This window comes from Mastigoproctus giganteus, chromosome 8 (assembly GCF_048544385.1).
Source record: "Mastigoproctus giganteus isolate SK-2022 chromosome 8, ASM4854438v1, whole genome shotgun sequence".
Taxonomy (NCBI): Eukaryota; Metazoa; Arthropoda; class Arachnida; order Uropygi; family Thelyphonidae; genus Mastigoproctus; species Mastigoproctus giganteus.
Genome location: NC_143582.1, coordinates 139610380 through 139633757, shown reverse-complemented (window position 1 = coordinate 139633757; position 23378 = coordinate 139610380). Strand labels below are relative to the sequence as shown.

General features: G+C 37.0%; 1 protein-coding gene across 1 annotated transcript in view; it reads right to left on the bottom strand.

Moving 5' to 3' along the window:
* The window catches only part of LOC150081854 (microsomal triglyceride transfer protein large subunit-like), a 318164-nt gene that overhangs the window by 19617 nt on the left and 275169 nt on the right, over window positions 1–23378 (bottom strand). The window contains exons 16-17 of the mRNA XM_090380346.1: window positions 11743–11897; window positions 5259–5429 (exon numbers count right to left, since the gene is read on the bottom strand). Of these exons, the coding sequence (XP_090236472.1) occupies window positions 5259–5429; window positions 11743–11897 (326 nt within the window). The remainder of the gene's footprint in view (window positions 1–5258; window positions 5430–11742; window positions 11898–23378) is intronic.

The window sequence follows — 23378 nt, the reverse complement described above, 5'->3', positions numbered from 1 at the left end:
GAAAGGGTGCAAGAATATTTGCTGATGCTATCGAGGCAGTGTTAGGTGGGTCGGAAAACTGATAGCTTGGGGGGATACAAGGACTAATAGTTTAACAGTAGCCGTAGGCAGAGGTGAAGGTGATTCTTGCACAACTTCTATTAGAATAAGTAGCGACCTGGAGCGAGGGGTGTTGGGGGTTTCAGGGACGGATGGCAGTCATCGTGAAACAGGTGGGTATATGGGATGTGTTAGAGTAATTAAGAATAAGAATAGGTGCATGTATACTTGCATGTATACCAATGTTAGAAGTATAGTAAATAAATCTGATGAATTTGAAGTGTTGGTCAAGACATCAAAGCGGATATTGTTGGGATATCAGAGACGCGGTGTCACACAGATATAAGGAATGCCGAACTGGAATTTGGGGAGTACAATGTGTACAGAAAGGATAGACAGGATAGGAAGGGAGGAGGTGTTATGCTGTTAATAAAGAAAAACATAAAATCAAAAGAAGTGCATCCAGTTGATATAGATGAACAGTGCACTGTTGAGTCAGTTTGATGTGACATAAGCACTGCGAAAGCAAAAATAAGAGTAGGAGTGTGTTATAGGCCTAATGACTTGAATGAGTACAATGAACAATTGTACAGAGAAATAGAGTGGGCTAGTAAATCGGAATGTCTTATAATGGGGGATTTTAACTTCCCAGATATTGACTGGAACTTGTGGGTTGGGCACTCACACACTAGTCAGACTTTTGTGGATTTATTGGATGATTGTTTTCTGCAGCAGCATGTTCGAGAGGCAACCAGAGAAAGTGATACTCTTGATCTGGTTATCAGCAGTGATCATTCATGTGTTAGGAATTTGCAGATAAAAGAACCACTAGGTGGCAGTGATCACAGTGTACTGACGTAAAGGTGAGTACAGTGGTCTCCGACAGTTTTTAAATTCTGTACAGTGGGATCAACTGACGTTACCAACAGTAAATTCTAAGTGGGAAGGTTTAGGCCTAAATGGTTGTCAAATGAACTAATGAGACTCGTAACAGAGAAGAAAAATGCATGGGATGCATATAAATTATCAGGCGACATAGAAGCCTATGGCAGATATAAGTTAATCTGTAATCAGGTCACAAAGGAGGTTCGGCAGGCGAAGGCAGATTACGAGAAATCCTTGGCAAAAGATGCTAAGAAAAACAGCAAGGATTTCTTTACTTATATAAACTCTAAAAGGAAGGGGATGAATCTGATCGGTCCACTTGACATCGATGGTTCGACTGTTGATGATCCTGCTCAGCTAGCAAACAAACTGAATGAGTATTTTGCATCTACATTCACACGTGAGGAATTATTAAGGTTTGAAAATGGCAGAAGGTTATCAAATTGTAGCAAGATACTTAATGATTTTGTAATAACTGAGAGCAAAGTGGAAGAGAAATTGTTGAAGGTAAACGTAAGAAAAGCACCTGGGGTGGATGGGATCTATCCAGTTATATTAAAGGAGACGGCAAAGCAACTAAGCAAACCCTTAGCCATAATTATGAGAGCATCCTTGGACTCAGGGGAGGTTCCCACGGACTGGAGATGTGCAAATGTATCCCCAATTCACAAAGGGGGATCGAAGGGTGACACGAGTAATTACAGACCAGTTAGTTTAACTTCTGTTCCGGGTAAAATAATGGAGTCGCTGGTTAAGGATGCATTGCAGGATCATCTAGACAAGACTGCAGCAATAATTCAGACACAGCATGGGTTTGTTAAGGGAAAGTCTTGTCTGACAAATTTGATAGGATATTATGATGTGGTTACAAAGGAACTGGATGCGAAAAATAATTTTGATATCATATATTTGGATTTCAGGAAAGCTTTTGACACTGTTGCGCACGGAAGACTATTGTACAAATTGGAGCAGAATGGTATTAAGGGTAAGTTGCTACAATGGATAAAAGAATGGTTAAGTGGGAGAAGACAGAGGGTGGTAATCAATGGGTGCTGCTCTTCTTGGACTAATGTTATTAGTGGAGTCCCACAGGATTCGGTGTTAGGTCCACTGTTGTTTTGTATATTTATCAATGATATTGATGAAGGTATATCAGGCTTAATGTCGAAGTTTGCAGATGATACAAAGGTTGGCAGGGTTGTTAATGACAGTAATGGCAGTGTGCTACTGCAACAGGATCTAGATAATTTGGGCAGATGGGCTAAGAAGTGGCAACTGAAGTTTAACCTTGACAAATGCAAAGTACTACATATGGGTAGAAGTAACCCCAGAGAAACGTACCAACTGTGTGGTAATACACTTAAGGTGGTAGAAAATGAAAAAGACCTGGGAGTAATTGTGCAGGCAGATATGAAGTTTTCTGAGCAATGCAGACAGGCTGCCAGGGCAGATCATGGGGTTTTGTCAATGATATATTGGAATTTTGCTAGCAGGGAAAAGGAGGTGATTATCCCTCTGTATAAGGCAATGGTCAGGCCACGGCTTGAGTACTGCGTACAGGTCTGGAGGCCTCATTTTAGGAAGAATGTAGATTTACTTGAGCGTGTACAGAGAAGGGCAACAAGATTGGTGAGGGGAATGAAGGGATCCTCTTACCAAGAGAGGCTTAAGTTCTGCAAATTGCAGTGGCTGGAGACTAGGCACCTGCGCGGTGATCTGATTGAGGTATATAAGGCCTTGAATGGGTTGAGCACGCTGAATTCTGATGGGATCCTTCCACTTGTTCAGATTACGAATCTAAGGGGGCATAAATTCAAATTAAGAAAAGACAGATGTAGAATAGATGTGTGGAAATTTTCCTTTAGCCAGCGGGTGTTTAATTGCTGGAACAAACTTCCATCTGTCGTTGTGGAAGTTGATAGGTTGAATAAATTTAAGGAGGAACTGGACAGGCATTTGGAGGGAATGGTGTGATTTTTTTTTTTTTTTTATTTTCTTTTGGCTGATGCTGCATAAGCTCATACATTTGCTTTCTTGCATCACATGCCACTTCTACTACTACTACTACTACCTTCAAAACTTGGGAACCAAGCATTTCCGGAACTATGTTGATATAAAATATTTGTATTGTCTCCATATGAGGAACTCATTCCTGAAGTTATGCCGTGTATTTTTGAGACACCCTGTATATGTACTTATCTTGATGGAGGTCGTGGGTAATGTCTGTTATGGAGTGCCTTCTTTGCCCATTTTTCTGTTTTTCTGAGTGGAGCCTCCTTGTTGAGGTTGAGTGGTGTGTGTGTGTGTGCCATTTGTATATCTTTCTTATGGCTTGTGCTGTGTTTTCTTGATAGTAATCCTGCAGGTTCTTAATCATCTTCTCCTGTTTCAAGGTCAGTCAAACCCAACCCTCCTTTTTTCTGGGCTATGGTCAGTCTCTTGATTGCCGACTTCAGGTGGTGGTCACAGATCTTGGTCATCATTATTCTAGTCAATCTCGTAATCTCTCCAGCTCAGTGTTAAATAAATAAAAAATAAAAATTAATTTTCTGTTTATACGCCGGCACGACAACCAAGTCAGTAGAGTTTACAATAAATCGTCAATACAAATATTTATCGTATTTAGTAGTCACGGGCTTGAACCCCGGTCCACTCAAGGAACGCGTGCTTTGCACTCTCGCTCCTGACCACTGGGCTACGTCAGGCCTGTTTAGTCCAATCTACGATCACAAAGGGTACATTAGTACTGGGATTGTGTAGGTGTTTATGGCTCTGAACATGTTATGCCATTCAGCTTTGATTTTAGCAGGCTCCATGGTCCCTGATGGCATTTCTGACTTAAGTGGGCCTTGATCTCCTTGTGTTCTAACTGGCAAGCATGCATCATCCCCAGATATTTGTAGGCCTCTTCCTCTATCATGACTTCAATCTCTTCATTGGTCTTCAGCTGGTAGTTTCGGCTTTCTGGATTTCCGTGATACAATCCATTGGTCTTGCATTTATCTACGCCAAATTGCATCCTGATATCAGTGATGAACTCTTTGATTATCCGGAACAGCCATTGAAGTTGATCCTCGGTTGTGGCATGGAGTCTGATGTCATCGACGTACATCAAGTGAGACAGGTGGTACAGGTTCTTCCTCCCTTCTTTTAGGGTATATCTGTACTTGCTGTTATTGAGCATGGTGGACAGTGTGTTGAGTGCTAGACAGAACCATAGTGGACTCAGAACATCTCCCCATAAGGGATTCTTCTTCTGATGGGGACAGCCTAGTTGTGATGTTCTCGACCTTGATGGCGTTCCTCCATTTAGCCATGAGTGCTTCTAGGAAGTGTATCATTGTCAGATTGACTTATTATTATTATATGGGAACCAGAAATTTCATGGAAACCTGAGTTTATTTTACAGTAAAGTATTTTTTTCAAAACATTCTGTCAACTTTGGTGACTAAATATATTTCTTTCTTTCGAGTTAATGGATAATTGAATTTAGGAGAAAAGGCCATACTTCTCCTCCATTAAATCTAGGTTTCACTGCATTTGTATATGTAATATCTTGTAACTAACTATTGTAATGAAATGCACTCAGTTGGTACTACAACCTATTATAAAAGGTCACTATTTTCACTACTTGGTGTTCTGATTAGTTGCTGTTTTGAGCAGCTGATGTATTTTGAATAAAAATCATTATAATCTCTTTGGTATTTTGACTCTGTTCATATTTTAATCATGTTGAGGTGCTGGTGTTTTGAGATAGTTGGCATTTTAACCATGTTAGTGTTTTTAACTGTCACATTTTTAAGTGTAGCCATTTTGACTGTCAGCATTGTAATTTTAGCAATTTTGATAATTGGTAATTTGAAATAGCCTGCTATCTTTCACAGTATTCCTTTTATGAACTTAACCAGTTGAAGCATATTCTCCCAAGACTGTTGAGTTCAGAGATACCAAAAGCACTGATGCATATTCTGGAAAACATACACAATTAAAATTGGACTACCTTTTTGGAAAGATTACACTCTCATATGAGATAACATAGTAGGTGTGTGATGTGTGTCCTTTTTATCTTTTGTTTTTATTTTGTTAACTGTGATAAAATATATCTAAAGTTTGGCAAAGCACTTTTGGATATATAAGGATTATAAGTGAAAGCAATGATTTCTCTATGAAACTTTCATGGTTTCATCTGTTCTTACTGCCAACCTGTGAAATCTATAATTGTCAAATTGCTATTCTAAAAACTGTTCTTACTGCCAACCTATCTGAGATAATTTCATTAATCTAAAGTGGATTATAATTCAAAGCCTTTTAACTATGGAAATTATTTTACTTACCGAAATACAAATTCTGGCTGATTCATCTGAAGACACATTCTGAAAGGGCTTTCATAGAAATCAAAGTCTGTTACAAAGTTTATATCAGATTCACCACTGAATGTAAAATCAATGCTGCTGTTTACAAATGACTCAATCACTTGTGCAGAGCCCTTAGCTACCAGTGCACCACTATATTTTGTTAAAACAAGCAAACATAAGTTTATATATAATAGAATAACTTGAAATATCATATCAGCATTCATTTAAAATTCTGTTTACAATATCACTTTCATTAAAAGTAACTAAAATGGTTCCACACTTTTTTTTTTTTCACATAAAATTGTAAAAGCAATGCAATAAATTATATATACAATAAACCCCTGCTATTCGCGAGGGTTACGTTCCTGAGAAAAACTAGTCTAAAATTTTGTCTATGTATGTATTATATGTACCTTTATAATATGACTATGTACATAGTGAAATGCAAGCATATGGCATCGAAATGAAAATAAGAAACAATTTAATATTAAATGTAATATTTATTAGAAATTTCAAACAAATCTTTCAAACCAGCGTCTTTGCTAGCTAAAAAAACATATCCCGCCAGTGCTATCACCAGTTTCGCTAAAGTGTTGATAAAGGAGTTTTGCCTTTTCATGAATGATGAGTGAACTTAACAGAATTTTATTTTGAGTTCGGTCTTCTATCCACAGATTTAAAGCCTTTTCCATTTTTTCTAATTTAACATCACGAGTTACAGAGCAAATTTTTGAAGCAATTAGCGCGTTTTCACGGACACTACGGTGGATTTTTTCTTCCAATTTTTTGATTGATCGTACGGTTGACTCATTGATTTTATGTTTTGCCACTGAGAAGACACTTTCACCATTAGAAATTTTATTCACTAATATCATCACCTTCTTTGATATTTTCACATTTCTCTTGTTATTCGTAGCCATATTTTTGTAGGGGTTAGAAAGAACTTGTCGACAATAAAGTCACTGTTCCGTTAACACACTCTAAAAAGTATGTTTTACACTGCAAAACGGTAGATTTATCATTTTTGTAAGCATATCAATTTATAAATTTATTCAATTTATAAGCATATAAATTAAAAGCAAACGATGAAACCTTCCATGACAAGCATATAACATACTGAAAAAGGATTAGCGAGAAACATCCACGCTCGCGATTTTGTCACCTCTCTCCCCCACCCACTGAGCGCTGTTTTGACCGGGAAAGATAATTTTAGCCACGCCCATATTTTTTTATGGCGGAAAATGTTCACGGCGCTTTAAAATTCACATTTTTTTAGGTTTCATTTTATATTAAATCGGCGATCGCGAAACCGCGAATAGCGGGGGTTTACTGTATAGTGTAAATACAGTTGAATTCAATTATGATCAGCACCAATTTTTTTCATAGCTGAAGTGAAAAAAAAAATCAGGTAATATTCATCAAAAACGATGCATTAAAATACATTATTTCTGATGCAATAATGTTTTCTGATAATATTTTTAAATGGGCAGAAATTATTTTTCTTGGTTGGATTTTGGGCAGAAAATTCAACCATGGGATTTTCTGCCTAAAAATCACTTTGATTACTCAGCTATAGAAATAAAAAATGGTCCATTATTCAGAGATTCTTCTTTCCCTATCCATGCAATTTCACCAACAATGCCTGTTATTTTGTTCTTCTGCAATTATTAAATGTAATATACATATATATAGGAATTAGCCATTCCAGTATTCCACTATTCTTTCACTGGCTCTTCTTACTATACCAGGATCCCTTTTCTTATAGGGTCGGGATGTTACGTTCCCGGTAATATCCGATGTACAATCGTATAAACACTTTTCCTTCACTTTTTACTTTTAACTATCTTATTCTCTTATTCATACCTCATGAACTATTAGAGCAATTCGAGGGGGATTGAGGTACTATTACTTTAACTAGCCTTCTCTCCGTTCTCCTTTTGTTAGCTAATTTAGCCTACTATGTTTAGCAGATTATTTGGTTCTCAGTATTACTTATTTATTATTTTGGTTTCAGCTATCGGTCGGGCTAAATGTCATCCAGCCTGTATGCTGCAAAATTACTATTAATAAGCTACTTAATTTCTTTATTTTAATTTTATTATTATTTTATTATTATTATTATAATTTCTATCTTATTATATTATACCCATCTTTCGGGTACTTATGGACTCTTTAGGTCCTAGTTATACAGGCAGATGACAACAGAAACTGATAGCTCTGCCAGCCATGGATTTGGTATTTTGCTATTTATATATAATTTTTATTGAGTTTAATATTTATGTTTCACCATTGTTGCATAGGGTCTGGTTAGTTCATGGATTGCTTCGGTTTTTAAACACAGGATGGACTCTACATTTTAACATTATTTCATTACTACATAACAACGGATGTAAGGTTCTATCGCAGATGGCATTAATCCGATTGGTTAATATTATCATATAATATCCCTGTTCAATGCTTTAGTAATTATAGCATTAGTAAATATAACATCACAGTTCCACGATTTAGTAATTTGATTATATATATATATATATATTTTATTCTCACTGTTTGCAAATGTCTGATTACATCGTATATCCCGCTGCTTGAAACTGAAAATTCCATCTAAAATACAGGAAACGGAGCAAACAGGTTTCCTTTTTACCACTGTATGAATGGAAACAGCCAATCAGCCAAACAGCCAGTCATCCATTATCCAATGGCACTGCTCTCATATTTGGTTTTTTTTTTTTTTTAGGAGCATTAGCAACTAAGGCCATATTGCTCCAGGGATATGCAGTGGTCTTTTCCTGACCTTTCTGCATCCTCCGTATTTGGTGGTCAAGGGCTCGAACCCCGGTCTAATCAAGAAGTGTGTACTACGCACTGCTGCTCCTGCTCACCTGGCTACTGAGGCACCAAACTGCCTCTCATATACAATAGATGCATTTACTTATGACCCCAAGTGCAAGGATGAGTTACTGGCTGTGACAGATGAACTGTGCTAGTGCATGATTTTTCTGCCTGTTAAAGGGTTAAAGGATGATAAATAATAAAACTTTTTAGTTCAATGAATAATTTTTTATGTCGTTTTTACAAATTTACTTTGCGAATTTTAGAATTCACGAATTTATTGATTATGTCTTCAAAGTTTATTTTTTTGGCAAACTCGTGTTCAATGGAAATTAGGGATAAGGCATTTAATCACTCTTGGCTCATTACAGCCATTGGTATTGCGGCATTATTTAAAGCATAGATAGTCCGCGCTGTTCAAAATACGTATTAAAACATAATAATTGTTTTGAAAAATTTTTTGCTTAAAATAATCAAGATTTTTATGATGTTTACTGAAAACATTAATCTATTTTAGAACACTATAGGAAAATATCTTGGCTTGGGGCCCCCAAAGCCTGGGGCCCCTAGGCACATGCCTTATTGCCTTAATGAGTAATCTTACCCTGATACCAAAGCTCGCGACAATTGTAAAGCAGTTATTAATCATGTCCAAACTAGATTTTGAACAGACTAAGAGTAGAAAACTTGCTTCTTGTCCAAATGGTAGCCTAGCATCATAGTATCCAATCAAATTGATCAGACAAGATTGCCCCTTAATAAATCTGTAATGTGACTGAAGTATGACTGCACTCCTATCTAGATGGTTCTGTGTTATTTTTTAACCAGTGATTCCTTTATTTTTTCTGGAACAGAAATTAAGCTAACAGGTCTGCAATTAGTCATGTCACCCTTTTATCCCCTGTTTTGAATTGGGTCACATATCTCTCCAGTCCACAGGGACTTCCCCCTGTGGACTGGAGTTATGTGATCCAAAGATACTTTCATAATTATGGCTAAGGGTTTGGTTACCTCATTTACTGCCTCCTGTAATATGACGGGATGTGTGCATGCATATGTGTACATGTACATGTAATTTTTTACAGAATGCTGGCTGTTTGAATAAATTTCTAAACACACGACCTGATATTTATTTGTGCAATTTTATTTAGCATGAATAATTTAATATGAACAAATTATAAATTTATGAACGAACTTAGTATTTTTAATAATTACTTTTTAGCTTTCCAGCTGGAAGGCTAAAAAGTCACACTGACTGCCACATCCAAATCCTCCATGATACCATGAAAATGTTTGGAATAAATTTAATGAGTAAGTGAAAATTGTTTACTTCTTAATGTATTCATTATCTTGATGGTATAGTAGATTTTAAAAGAAATAACAGTTTTTTAAAAATTTAATTAACTTTTTATAAATTTACATCAAACAAAATTAAAAAATCATCACAACAGCTGGAAGATATTTTAATAGGCATATAAATCCACACAGAAATATTTTTAAGTATATATGGCAATATATTTTTAAAAAGTTTGAAATAAATTTAAAATTTAAATTTTAAGATAAAACTTCAAGAAAAAACCTTTTAAAAAATTAAAGAATTCTTCAAAAATTTTAACGATTTGAGAGCCCTCAAATTGTTTCAACAAATAACCCTTCCGAGTATATGTTTGAAGTGAGTGGTCCTCTATGTACCTCAGATCACAACTTGGATGGTTTTGTTCTCAAACGGAGGCTTTCTCTTGTGGCCATTTTGAGTCCCATGTAGTTTGGCATTATTCCACACTCCACTTTAAAATCTCATCCTTTATCTAAACCTTTATTTAAAATCTCATCCTTCATTTTCCAATAAATATGCAAAGGCCGTTCAAGATAAGAACATTGCATATCACAATTGGCTTGCACCCAACTCTCCAGGTTCACTTTCTGCCTACACCAAAGCTCGCAACAATTGTAAAGCACTTATTAATCATGTCAAAATTAGATTTTGAACACACTAAGGGTAGAAAACTTGCTTCTTGCCCAAATGGTAGCCAAGCATTGTAGTCTCTTGCCAAAGCTATTGGCTGAAAACTTTACCCATCTGTTGTTTTCTTCCACATCTGTTAAAACCTGATCATTCTATTGCCACCTCAACTACAGATAAAGCTGACCTGAGCCTGACAAAACTGCTAACTATAATAATAATTATTAAGTAATCTATATAATAATGTAAGTTGAGTTATAGCATTTCATTACTTATGTGATCTTCTATTATTACTGTTGGTTAATTTTATACTTAACTGTGTTCTTAATAATTATAAGTTTAAACATCCAATGTGCAATTACAAATTCTGTTTACTATAAATTTGTTATTCCTATAAGATTGCAACAACTGGAAACTTGTAACCTGATATTACAACACTGTTTCAGTAATAATGTGTAACAGTTCCATTAATTTCAATATTTAATCCTTGCATACAGGAGTCACGGTTTTGGAAATTTTTAGAGTTGCTTCTTTTCAGTGTTATTTGTATCAACAGTTCATTAATAGCCTGCGTAATAATAATTAGAACAAAACATCATTATCTTATTAAAAAAATGTTTAACAGCTATATTCATAATTTTTAAGTCTTGTTTAATAACACAAACCTTGAAAGTTCTGGATCTTTTGGAAAGTTAAATATAGCAACTTCAGTCTATTCCAATAGTTGCCTTTACAGTTTGTGACTGAGCAACAGTGAGGCACAGTTCATTTAAATATAACTAAATGAGATACCTGTATATTCAACAAATCTTGCACTCGCCACTTATCTCTTCACAACTAATGTCTAGATGTGTAGGAAATCTTCCAGCTAAGTGTGTATTCTTGAAAAGAACCACAGAAGCACCATTCCTGATAAAGTCATAACAGCTATATTGCTTTGACCTTACTAACTCTCGTGGCTAATGTCTTACACATGGCCCACATTGAAATGTGTTTTCCAATTCTATGCCGTATTGCATGGTCAGTTGCTCCCCCCATGGCACATCTGTTCTCCTGGACAAAACTGTAGATCCTCCTCTTGCCCCTTTGGTCAACAATGAATTGCTGGTAGCCTGCATAAGATCTCTGGCTGGTCTCCTCCTAACCCCCACAAGACAGTTATGTGTGGGAACACTGGACAAAAATGACTTTGATCAACATACTTCTCCTCTTCCAATCTGGTCCCAATGATCAACTCCTTTGGAACTCAAGTCTCGTCTCCAGCTCGTTCCTTGTGCAGCAGTCTGGTCACTGAATACTGTGGTGCCATGCACCACAGTTCAGCTCAGTACAGTGAGCTGTATGTTAGCAGTGGGAGAAGATGATGCTATAACTATAATCACAGTTGCAGGTGATGCTACTGCAATTATCTCAATGTAAGAGAAACAGAGAAATCAAAATAGTTCATTCTACTTTAAATCATTTTTAACAGTTAGTGAGAAGTCTGGGAGCAACCTTTCTTAGCCCTAAGTTCCAGGAGGGAACTTGCCTACAGGAAAGACAAAGTTAAACAGCTTTTGACTTTAATGTGAAGTACTATATACAGTAATTTTCTTAACTAATATTCATATTATTGGGATTAACTGAAGTATACATAACTGATTTCACTATAGAAAATAAAATAATTACCTGTTCTTTACAACAGAATGTGAGTTACTATTCCACAATGAAATTTGTATAGAAGCAGAAATATCAAAGGAAAAGACACCTTGCAAATTGAGTTTCACAACAAATCCATTCTGAAGTGGTAGCAGTTGAGCATGATCGATTACTAGTAAATTAGCCTAAAAATATTATTTTGAAAAATAGAAATATGGAAAGAAGAAAAGAGAAAAAATTTATTATTCTTGTTGTTATTATTATTACAGTATTAGAGTTACATAATATCACAGACACATATATATAATAAACTTTATTTAAATCATTCAAATGAAACAGACACTTTTGAAATAAATAGTTCAGAGAGAGAGAGAGAGAGGTGCAGATTAAAAATAAAACTATCTTGTGTTACAATCTCCTTCATTTTATATCATGAATGAAAACAATAACCTTTGAGAATATTCTTTGGAGTGGCAGAGAAGCTGAAACTAGTCATTAGAGGGAAAAAAATCAGGACTGTAGTGCAAGTGTTATGCAGTACTTCCACCTGAATTATTGCAGTTAGGCCTGAATGTCACAGCTTACATGAAGTTTTCCACACAGTTGCCATTCATTAGCATTAGTAGAGGCATAAGTAGCAAGAAAGCAAGCTTATTCAGCATCAGCCAAAAAAAAAAAAAAAAAAACCCTTACCAATTTCACCCATCCGTTTGCTCCAAAAGTTTGTCCACTTCTTCCTTGAATTTATTTAAGCTATCAATTACCACTGGCTAAAGACAAGGATGTATACACCTCAATCAGATCACCTTGCAGGTGCCTAGTCTCCAGAGGCTGCAATTTTCAGAACTTAAGCCTTTCTTTGTAAGGGGACCCCTTTGTTGCCCTTCTCTGCACTCGTTCTAGCAACTCTACATCCTTCCTAAAATGAAGCTTACATACCTGTATGCAGCACTCAAGTGGCCTGACCATTGTTTTATACAAAGGGATAATCACCTCCTTATACCTGCTAGCAAAATCCCTGTTTATCATTAACAAGACCCCCATGACCTTCTCTGGCAGCCTGTCTGCACTGTTCAGAAAATTTTATATCTGACTGCACAATTACCTTCAGTTCTCTTTCAATCTCCACTACCCTGAGTGTAACACCACACAGTTGGTGCATTTCTCTGGGGTTATTGCTACCCATATGAAGTACTTTGCATTTGTCAATGTTAAATTTCAGTTGCCACTTCTCAGCCGATTTGCCCAACTTGTCAAGATCCTGTTGCGGCAACATACTGTCATTACTGTCATCAGGGCCAACCCCAAAATTTGCAGGGGCCCTGTTGAAGAATTACTTGGGCGGCCCTATTTGTTATTTCCAAACTTCTAGCAGAAGTTAAAAACAATACAGATATTATTAAAAGTGAGTATAACATAAAAATTATATTTTTAAATAACATCCTATGTTCGATATCAAATGAAACATACACATTGAGAATGAAGTACACTCTACTTCTAGCAATTTTCAAATCGACTCACAGAAGTGCGCTTCGAGTGACGATAATGTGAATTATTGTCACATTAACACAGCGGAATGCTCATCGGCAGAAAGGTTGAAAAGATGCAGATGATATTATTATATAGACCATTTGAGTGAGGTTGACCTGGTTGAACATGTTGTGGCCGGCCTTGATTGTCATTAACAACCCTGCCAACCTTTGTATCATCTGCAAACTTCGACATTCAGCCTGATACATCTTCATCAATATCACTGATAAATATACAAAACAACAATGGGCCCAACACTGAATCCTGTCTGACCCCACTAATAACATTAGTCCACAAAGAGCAGTGTCCATTGACTACCTCTCTCTCTCTCTCTCTCTCTCTCTCTCTCTCTCTCTCTCTCTCAACCATCTTTTTATCCATTGTACAAACTTGCCCTTAATGCCACACACTGCTCCAATTTGTACAGTAATTTGTACAGAAGAGCAGTGTCCATTGACTACCCCCCCCCTCTCTCTCTCTCTCCCCTCCCACTCAACTATCCTTTTATCCATTGTACAAACTTGCCCTTAATGCCACACTGCTCCAATTTGTACAGTAATCTTCAATGTGCAAAAGTATCAAAAGCATTCTTGAAATCTAAGTATATGATATCAAAATTATTTTTTGCATCTAGTTCCTTTGTGACCACATCATAGTGTCCAATCAAATTGATCAAACAATTCCCCTTGACAAACCCATGCTGTGTCTGAATTATTACTGTAGTCCAGATGATCCTGCAATGCTTCTTTAACCAGTGACTCCATTATTTTCCATGGAACAGAAGTTAAACTAACAGGTTTGTAATTACTCATGTCACCGTTTGATCCTCCTTTGTGAATTGGAGATTCATTTGCACAACACCAGTAAGAGCTGGCCCCAAACTTTGTGGGGCCCTGGGGTCCTATGCCAAAACTTATACGCACTGTTTTTGTAATAGTCATTTTTTAATTTTTTATTTGTTCAATTTTAAAGTAACAGAAATAATTAAATAATTTTATATTATACTGAACAAATATTTTAAATATGAATAATATTTAATACTTTAATGAACAATATTGTTTAACAACTGCAGTCATGTCATAAAAATAGGAACATGAATAAATAATAATAGGAACCAATAATCAATAGGTAAGTTCATTGACAGAAATGCGGAAAATATGTGGATGATATTATTATTCAGACTGTCTCTAGTCCGTGAGGCCTCCTCCTGAGTCCAATGATGCTCTCATAATTGTGGCTAAGGGTAGTAGTAGTAGTAGTGGCATGTGATGCAAGAAAGCAAGCGTATGAGCTTATGCAGAATCAGCCAAAAAAAAAAAAAAAAAATCACACCATTCCCTCCAATCTTGTTGCCCTTCTCCGTACACGCTCAAGTAAATCTACATCCTTCCTAAAATGAGGCCTCCAGACCTGTACGCAGTACTCAAGGCGTGGCCTGACCATTGCCTTATACAGAGGGACAATTACCTCCTTCTCCCTGCTAGCAAAATTCCTATATATCATTGACAAAACCCCATGACCTGCCCTGGCAGCCTGTCTGCATTGTTCAGAAAACTTCATATCTGACTGCACAATTACTCCCAGGTCTTTTTCATTTTCTACCACCTTAAGTGTAGTACCACACAGTTGGTACATTTCTCTGGGGTTACTTCTAACCATATGCAGTACTTTGCATTTGTCAAGGTTAATCTTCAGTTGCCACTTCTTAGCCCATCTGCCCAAATTATCTAGATCCTGTTGCAGTAGCACACTGCCATTACTGTCATTAACAACCGTGCCAACCTTTGTATCATCTGCAAACTTCGACATTAAGTCTGATATACCTTCATCAATATCATTGATAAATATACATAACAACAGTGGACCTAACACCGAATCCTGTGGGACTCCACTAATAACATTAGTCCAAGAAGAGCAGCACCCATTGATTACCACCCTCTGTCTTCTCCCACTTAACCATTCTTTTATCCATTGTAGCAACTTACCCTTAATACCATTCTGCTCCAATTTGTACAATAGTCTTCCATGCGCAACAGTGTCAAAAGCTTTCCTGAAATCCAAATATATGATATCAAAATTATTTTCTGCATCCAGTTCCTTTGTAACAACATCATAATATCCTATCAAATTTGTCAGACAAGACTTTCCCTTAACAAACCCATGCTGTGTCTGAATTATTGCTGCAGTCTTGTCTAGATGATCCTGCAATGCATCTTTAACCAGTGACTCCATTATTTTACCCGGAACAGAAGTTAAACTAACTGGTCTGTAATTACTCGTGTCACCCTTCGATCCCCCTTTGTGAATTGGGGATACATTTGCACATCTCCAGTCCGTGGGAATTGGGGATACATTTGCACATCTCCAGTCCGTGGGGACCTCCCCAGAATCCAAGGATGCTCTCATAATTAAGGCTAAGGGTTTGCTTAGTTGCTTTGCTGCCTCCTTTAATATAACTGGATAGATCCCATCCACCCCAGGTGCTTTTCTTATGTTTAACTTCAACAATTTCTCCTCCACTTTGCTCTCAGTTATTACGAAATCATTAAGTATCCTGCTACGATTTGATAACCTTCTGCCATTTTCAAACCTTAATAATTCCTTGTGTGTGTGAATGTAGATGCAAAATACTCATTCAGTTTGTTTGCTATCTGAGCAGGATCATCAACAGTCGAACCATCGATGTCAAGTGGACCAATCAGATTCATCCCCTTCCTTTTAGAGTTTATATAAGTAAAGAAATCCTTGCTGTTTTTCTTAGCATCTTTTGCCAAGGATTTCTCGTAATCTGCCTTCGCCTGCCTAACCTCCTTTGTGACCTGATTACAGACTAGCTTATATCTGCCATAGGCTTCTGAGTCGCTTGATAATTTATTTGCATCCCATGCATTTTTCTTCTCTGTTACAAGTCTCATTAGTTCATTAGATAACCATTTAGGCCTAAACCTTGAACAATATTTCTTAATAAGTATGAAACTTTTAGTAGCATCCACCATTAATTCCTTGAATGCTTCCCACTTAGAATTTACTGTTGTTAACATCGTCAGTTGACCCCCTGTACAGAATTTAAAAACTGTCGGAGACCACTGTACTCACCTTTACGGAAACAAAAACCCTTTCCTTTACCCCTGATGGTAATTAAATCTTTAAGTAAATCCCACATCAGTACACTGTGATCACTGCCACCTAGTGGTTCCTTTATCTGTAAAGTCTTAATTCACAAATGATCACTGCTGATAACTAGATCAAGAGTATTACTTTCTCTGGTTGCCTCTCGAACATGCTGCTGCAGAAAACAATCATCCAATAAATCCACAAAAGTCTGACTAGTGTGTGAGTGACCAACCCACAAGTTCCAGTCAATATCTGGGAAGTTAAAATCCCCCATTATAAGACATTCTGATTTACTAGCCCACTCTATTTCTCTGTACAATTGTTCATTGTACTCATTCGAGTCATTAGGCCTATAACACACTCCTACTCTTATTTTTGCTTTCGCAGTGCTTATGTCACACCAAACTGACTCAACAGTGCACTGTTCATCTATATCAACTGGATGCACTTCTTTTGATTTTATGTTTTTCTTAATTAACAGCATAACACCTCCTCCCTTTATATTCTGTCTATCCTTTCTGTACACATTGTACTCCCCAAATTCCAGTTCAGCATTCCTTATATCTGTGTGACACCACGTCTCTGTTATCCCAACAATATCAGCCTTTGATGTCTTGACCAAAACTTCAAATTTATTTACTATACAGGTGACCCCCGCTTAACGCTGATAATTCGTTCCGGAAAAACAGAGCGCTAAGTGAATCCGCGCTAAGCGAGCGCCGAATTCCCATAAGGTCACATATGTATTTGTGAGTTGCGGTCGGTGCCATAGGATTATTTCCTAATCAATAATAAACGGTAGTGAAAAGATGCACAAATGTCGGTCAAAATATTTGTACATATAAAAATTCTGCATTACATACGTATATAATTATGTGGTAACTACTTAAGTATCAATATTAAACTTAAAATTCCAATTAAAATCATGAATTTAATTGATCTAAATTGATTTAATTTAATTGATGAATTTAATCAAGAAAAATGTGTCGATTTTGGATTGAACTTCGGCCCTCTTCCAAATAAACTACAAGGGGTATTAATTTTAAATCCCCACAGAGTTATCACCCAACAATAAAGTCAACCGATCCTTCGCCGCTTTGAAACCTGGCATGTTTTTTTCTTCTTTCAATATGAAACTTCTTTTAGGTATTCGTTTCCACAAAAGTCCCGCTTCATCTATGTTAAAAACTTGTTGAGAAGTATAACACATAATATCCCTCTTCAATAATTTTAACAAGTTCTTTTTTGAAAGTTTCGGCTCCTTAATCTGCACTTGCGACTTCTCCCTGGATTTTAAATCTATTCAACCAGCCCTTACTAGTTTTAAATGGTTCCACATTTTTTTTTTTTTTAGGTGAGTTTTCTTCAGATCATCATATTGGCTAATCTCTCTCTCTCTCTCTCTCTCTCTCTCTCTCTCTCTCTCTCTCTCTCTCTCTCTCTCTCTCTCTCTCTTTTTATTTATAATATTTAACTTAACTGAATTCTGCATTGGATATTATCTGCAATAAAATCCTAATAGCTGGCCTAGCCCTAGCTGCTTGCAATGGAACAGCTATATTTCCCACTGCTAAAATTAATTCATTTTTTTTATAATTGTTCTTACAGTTAAACTTGCAAGTCCTAATTATGGCACACATCTGCTTGTCTTTGACCGGAATCGATTCGCTTCAAAATGTCTAATTTAATTTTAAAATTCAGTCTTTTTCTTACATTTATAGTCTTCGTACTGCGTCCAGACGTTGTTTTTTCATTCTTATCCGCCATTATTAACTCTTCAAAATGTAACTGCGTTGGTTGCATTAATTATGATACAATGTTCGAGTAAACTGTCCGTTACGTACGATGTCTAATACTGTACTGAGTGATGACTAGACTTCGGATAAATGCATATAATGCAAATATTACAAGCAATATACTTGATCATTTTTTAAAATGTTGATCTCGGAACTACGTAACAAGTCACTGTACTGCAATTAAATTAGCGTGCGATAAAATATCACTGAGCGTGGGAAAATTTCTCAAGTCGGTGTGGGAAACGTTTTAATGCTGTTTTGATATTTATATTTAAGCTATCGACTCCATCAAATGAAACGATTTCGTTAAATATGCCAAAAATGCAATCTGTAAAAGAGCATTATTGTGATCTGAGACAGCGTTATAGTCAGATACGGGTTATAATATAAGAACAGCGTTATAGCGAATCAGCGTAAAGCGAACCGCGTTATAACGGGGGCCTGCTGTACTTCTAGCATTGGTATACATGCAAGCATACATGCTCCTACTCCTATTCCTAGTTACCCTAACACATCCCATATACCCACCTATTTCAGGATGACTGCCATCCGTCCCTGAAACCCCCAACACCCCACGCTCCAGGTCGCTACTTATTCTAATAGAAGTTGTGCAAGAATCACCTGCACCTCTGCCTATGGCTACTGTTAAACTATTAGTCTTTGTATCCCCCCAAGCTATCAGTTTTACGACCCACCTAACACTGCCTCGATAGCATCAGCAAATATTCTTGCACCCTTTCTATTTAAGTGTATCCTATCCCTATAGAAGCAGTCTCTCCTGTTAACAAGTACAGTCCAGGCTGAAAAAAATTCTACCCCTTGAGCCTTGCACATTCTTTCCAGGGCTGAATTGATCGACATATACTCCCTTCTATCGTGTCTGGGCAGAATTGCAGACACTTTCAAATTCAACCCTAATTCTCGGCTTTTGTTCAACAGTGACCTGTACTTGTTAAGTAATTCTGCCAGCCTCCTACTCCTAATATCATTAGTGCCAACGTGTACAACTATATCACCTTTTATGCCCTTAAAAGATGATATCCGCTCTACAACGTCATCAACCTTTGCCCCTGGCAGACATATCCTGGTCCTGTTCTACCTATCCTTTTTACAAAGCATGTTTCCCGTTGTGTTGCGTGATGACCAAGTGCAAGCTCTGACGTTGATGTGGGCATATGAGAGCTTGATAGGCCCCTCAATTTAGATCTTTTGAGGGCATCCACCCTGTCCTTCAAACTCTCATATAGGCCCATAACGCTGAGTTGTCGCCTGATTTCCTTACATCGCGCGCACACACAAAGACATCCCCCATGGCAATATCATGTTCCGTTCCAGAGAGTTCGGCAAACATTTCACAAGTCGCACATTTTTTTAGGCTCTGATGCGTTGGAGAATCGCCCCCCTCAGTTCTCCCCCGAGTCACAGCACTCCTGCCACTTTGTGCCAGTTGTTTTGCTGCTCTAGTTTGGGACATGATACTTTAAATTAATAAAATCAATAAATTAAATAAATTAAATGTCAATACTACGCTATTTAATAGAAACAGTGAAGCGTATTACTCTATAAATTATATGTTAGAGCTACCTAACTACCTCAATTAAAAATTTGAATTCCCTACCACTATATACAAAAGCAATGGCTGCAAGATTCGAACGAAATAACAGTTTTACGTATATTAAGTATTACGTATATCTACAAAAACTATTTATCTAAATTAAAATTAAAATAACCAGCGTAACTATAATTATAAGACTACGTATTAAGTACAATATAAAATAACAATTATGTAAATAAAAAGGCAAACACTTATCGTTTTTTTGGAGCCTGCAAGTCACAGCTGTAATTTTTAAAGAGAGTCAGTGCCCTCTCCTTTGCTTACTTCCTTTGCCACATCCTTTAATATAACTGGATAGATCCCATCCACCCCAGATGCCTTTCTTATGTTTAACTTCACCAATTTCTCCTCCACTTTGCTCTCAGATATTACAATATCATTTAGCTCTCTGTTAGAGTTTAATAAGCTTGTGTTCTCCACTTCCCTATAGAATTCCTCAAGTGTGAATGTAGAGGCAAAATACTCATTCAATTTGGCAGCTATCTGAGCTGGATCATCTACAGTCAAACCATCGATATCAAGTGGCCCAATCTGATTCATCCCTTTCCTTTTAGAGTTTATATAAGTATATATAATATAGGGGCTTAGAGGGGAACAGGTATCCTGTGTGTTATCAGACACTCAGCCTAAAACACTGATGGATCCAATATCTCTCTATTACAGAAGATTTAGGAGAAGTCCGGTTGGCCTGCTTCCCTAAAATCCACTCATGCACACCTTCTCGATGGTAAGCCCTGTTACGTCACTTAGGTGGCAACGAACGTGTAGAGTGGTTCTCTTCAAGATGACTGGTCAGCGTGAAGAGGAAAAGACCAAACCCTCCAGCAATGAGAGCACAACAATACAAATGGCCCTCAGTCCCCAGCAGCTTTCACTCTCCCTCTTACGGCAGCGAGAGGATCAGAGTAGAAGCAGAGGGTGCTAAGAATCTCTGGGTACGACCAGGCTGCCATGCACGGAAATTGAACCTGGCCTGTTATAACGTACGATCACTCATCGGTGAAGACAGGATATTAGAGCTGGAAAAGGAATTAGAAAATGTGAATTGGAATATCATCGGTTTGGCTGAAACAAGAAGAAGAAATGAATCACTTATAAGTTTATCAAGTGGAAATCTGCTGTACACTAATGGAAACAGTGAAAGGAGTGAAGGTAGAATTGGGTTTCTGGTCCATAAAGATTTTAAAAACAACATTTTGGAATTCAAAAGTACACCACCAAGGGTGTCAAGACTAATACTCAAGATTTCTAAGAGGTACAAGCTAAAGATTATATTGATTTATGCACCAACATCGAGCCATGATGATGAAGAGGTTGAAGAAATGTACACTGAAATTGAGAGTCTTCTAGATGAGCAGAAAACCCACTACACTATTATTATGGGGGACTTCAATGCTAAGGTTGGAAAAAGGCAAAACAGCGCAGAAAGAGGAACTATAGGAAATTTTGGAATTGGTGAAAGAAATAAAAGAGGTGAAAGACTTGTGGAATTTGCAGAATCTCAAGGAATGTCAGTAATGAACACTTTTTTCAAGAAAAGGGTGAACAGAAAGTGGACATGGAAGAGTCCAAATGGATTAACAACTAATGAAATCGACTTCATCCTCACTAACAGAAGATATATTGTGAATGATGTTACCGTCCTGAATAAGGTAAATGTTGGAAGTGATCACAGAATGGTAAGATGTACACTTGATATAGATGTAGGAAAGGAAAGGAAAAAACTGTCTCGAGTAAATAATACAAAGGTCTTTGAAATAACAGAGGAGGAGAAAAAGCAGTATGTACTGGAACTTAAGAACAAGTTTGAGCTTCTGCAGACTGCTCAGGACCAAGATATCGACGAGGAATATTACAACTTTCTGAAAGTGATAAAGCCCAAGAAACCTATAGGGAAACAGAAATCCAAAGAAAAAAAAATTAGTCAAGAAACACTTGTCATGATGAACCAAAGACGACAAATGAAGAGCAAGAAAAACACTGACAGGGAGAAAATTGAGTATACTGAGTTATGCAAAGCCATTAGAAAGAGACTCAGAGAGGACATAAGAAGATTTAACACAAGAAAAGTAGAACAAGCATTAAGGGAAAACAAAGGATTTAAATCAGCAGCCATGAGCAGTAATACAGAAAGACAAATGATACTGAAACTGAAGAATAGCGACGTTCTACTTATAAACAGCAGAGAAGGCATAATTCAAATAGCAGAAGACTACTATAGAGAATTATACAAAGAGCGAGGGAATGATACCAGCAGTGGGGAACATGGATTGCAAAGTAGCAACACATACGACATACCCGATATTCTTCCTGATGAGGGAGAACATGCATTGAAGAAAATGAAGAATCGGAAAGCCCCGGGGGAAGATGAAGTTACTGTAGAGTTGTTAAAATTGGGAGGAAGAGACATAACACAAAAACTGGCAAGGCTCTTCACAAAGTGCATTAGAAAAGGTGTGATGCCTAAGCAGTGGAATAATGCAATCATAGTTTTGCTGCATAAGAAAGGAGATAAATCAGAAATTGGAAATTATAGACCAATTAGCTTGTTATCCCATATCTACAAGTTGTTCACAAGGGTCATTACTAACAGATTAGAAAGAATACTTGATGAGAATCAACCGAAAGAGCAAGCTGGCTTTAGGACAGGATTCTCAACTATGGATCACCTTCACGTAATATCACAGCTAATGGAGAAAGCAAATGAATATAAAACACCATTATGCCTGGCATTTGTGGATTATGAAAAGGCATTTGACTCTATACAGCATAAGGCAATGTTTCCGGCACTGGAAAGACAAGGCATAGATACTCCATATATTATGGTTTTGAAGAAAATATATGAGAGTGCTACATCCTTTATTAGACTAGACAAAGACAGTAGCAAATTTAAAATCGAGAAAGGAGTTCGACAAGGAGACACAATATCTCCGAAGCTGTTTACTGCTGCCCTTGAGGAAGCTTTCAGAAGATTAGACTGGTCGCAGAAAGGAGTCAATGTGAACGGAGAGTACCTAAACCATTTACGATTTGCAGATGACATTGTGGTCATAAGCCACGATCCCAAAGAATTAGAGGAAAATCTTAATCAGTTATGCACAGTTAGTAAGGATTTTGGACTAAAGATGAATATGGCTAAAACAAAAGTAATGATGAACAAGTATGCCACGGAAAGGGAAATAATGATTGAAGGAGCAGTAATTGAAAAGGTGGAGTCATATACTTATCTGGGACAAGTTATTAGCTGTAATAATGATAAATGGCTGGAAGTCAAGAGAAGAATAAATTTTGGATGGATAGCATTCAGGAAATATAGTCACATACTGAAGAGCAATATCCCAGTTTGTCTGAAACGTAAAATAATGAATCAATGTATACTCCCCACCATGACTTATAGAAGTGAAACTTGGGCACTCACCAAAAGAATGGAAGAGAAGCTAAGAACTACACAGCGAAGAATGGAACGAATTATATTGGGAATCAGACTGTTAGATAAGAAGAGAAACACATGGATTAGGCAGCAAACTCAAGTAAAGGACATTCTTATCAAAACTAAAGAACTAAAATGGTCTTGGGCAGGACACATAGCTCGAAGACATGATGATAGATGG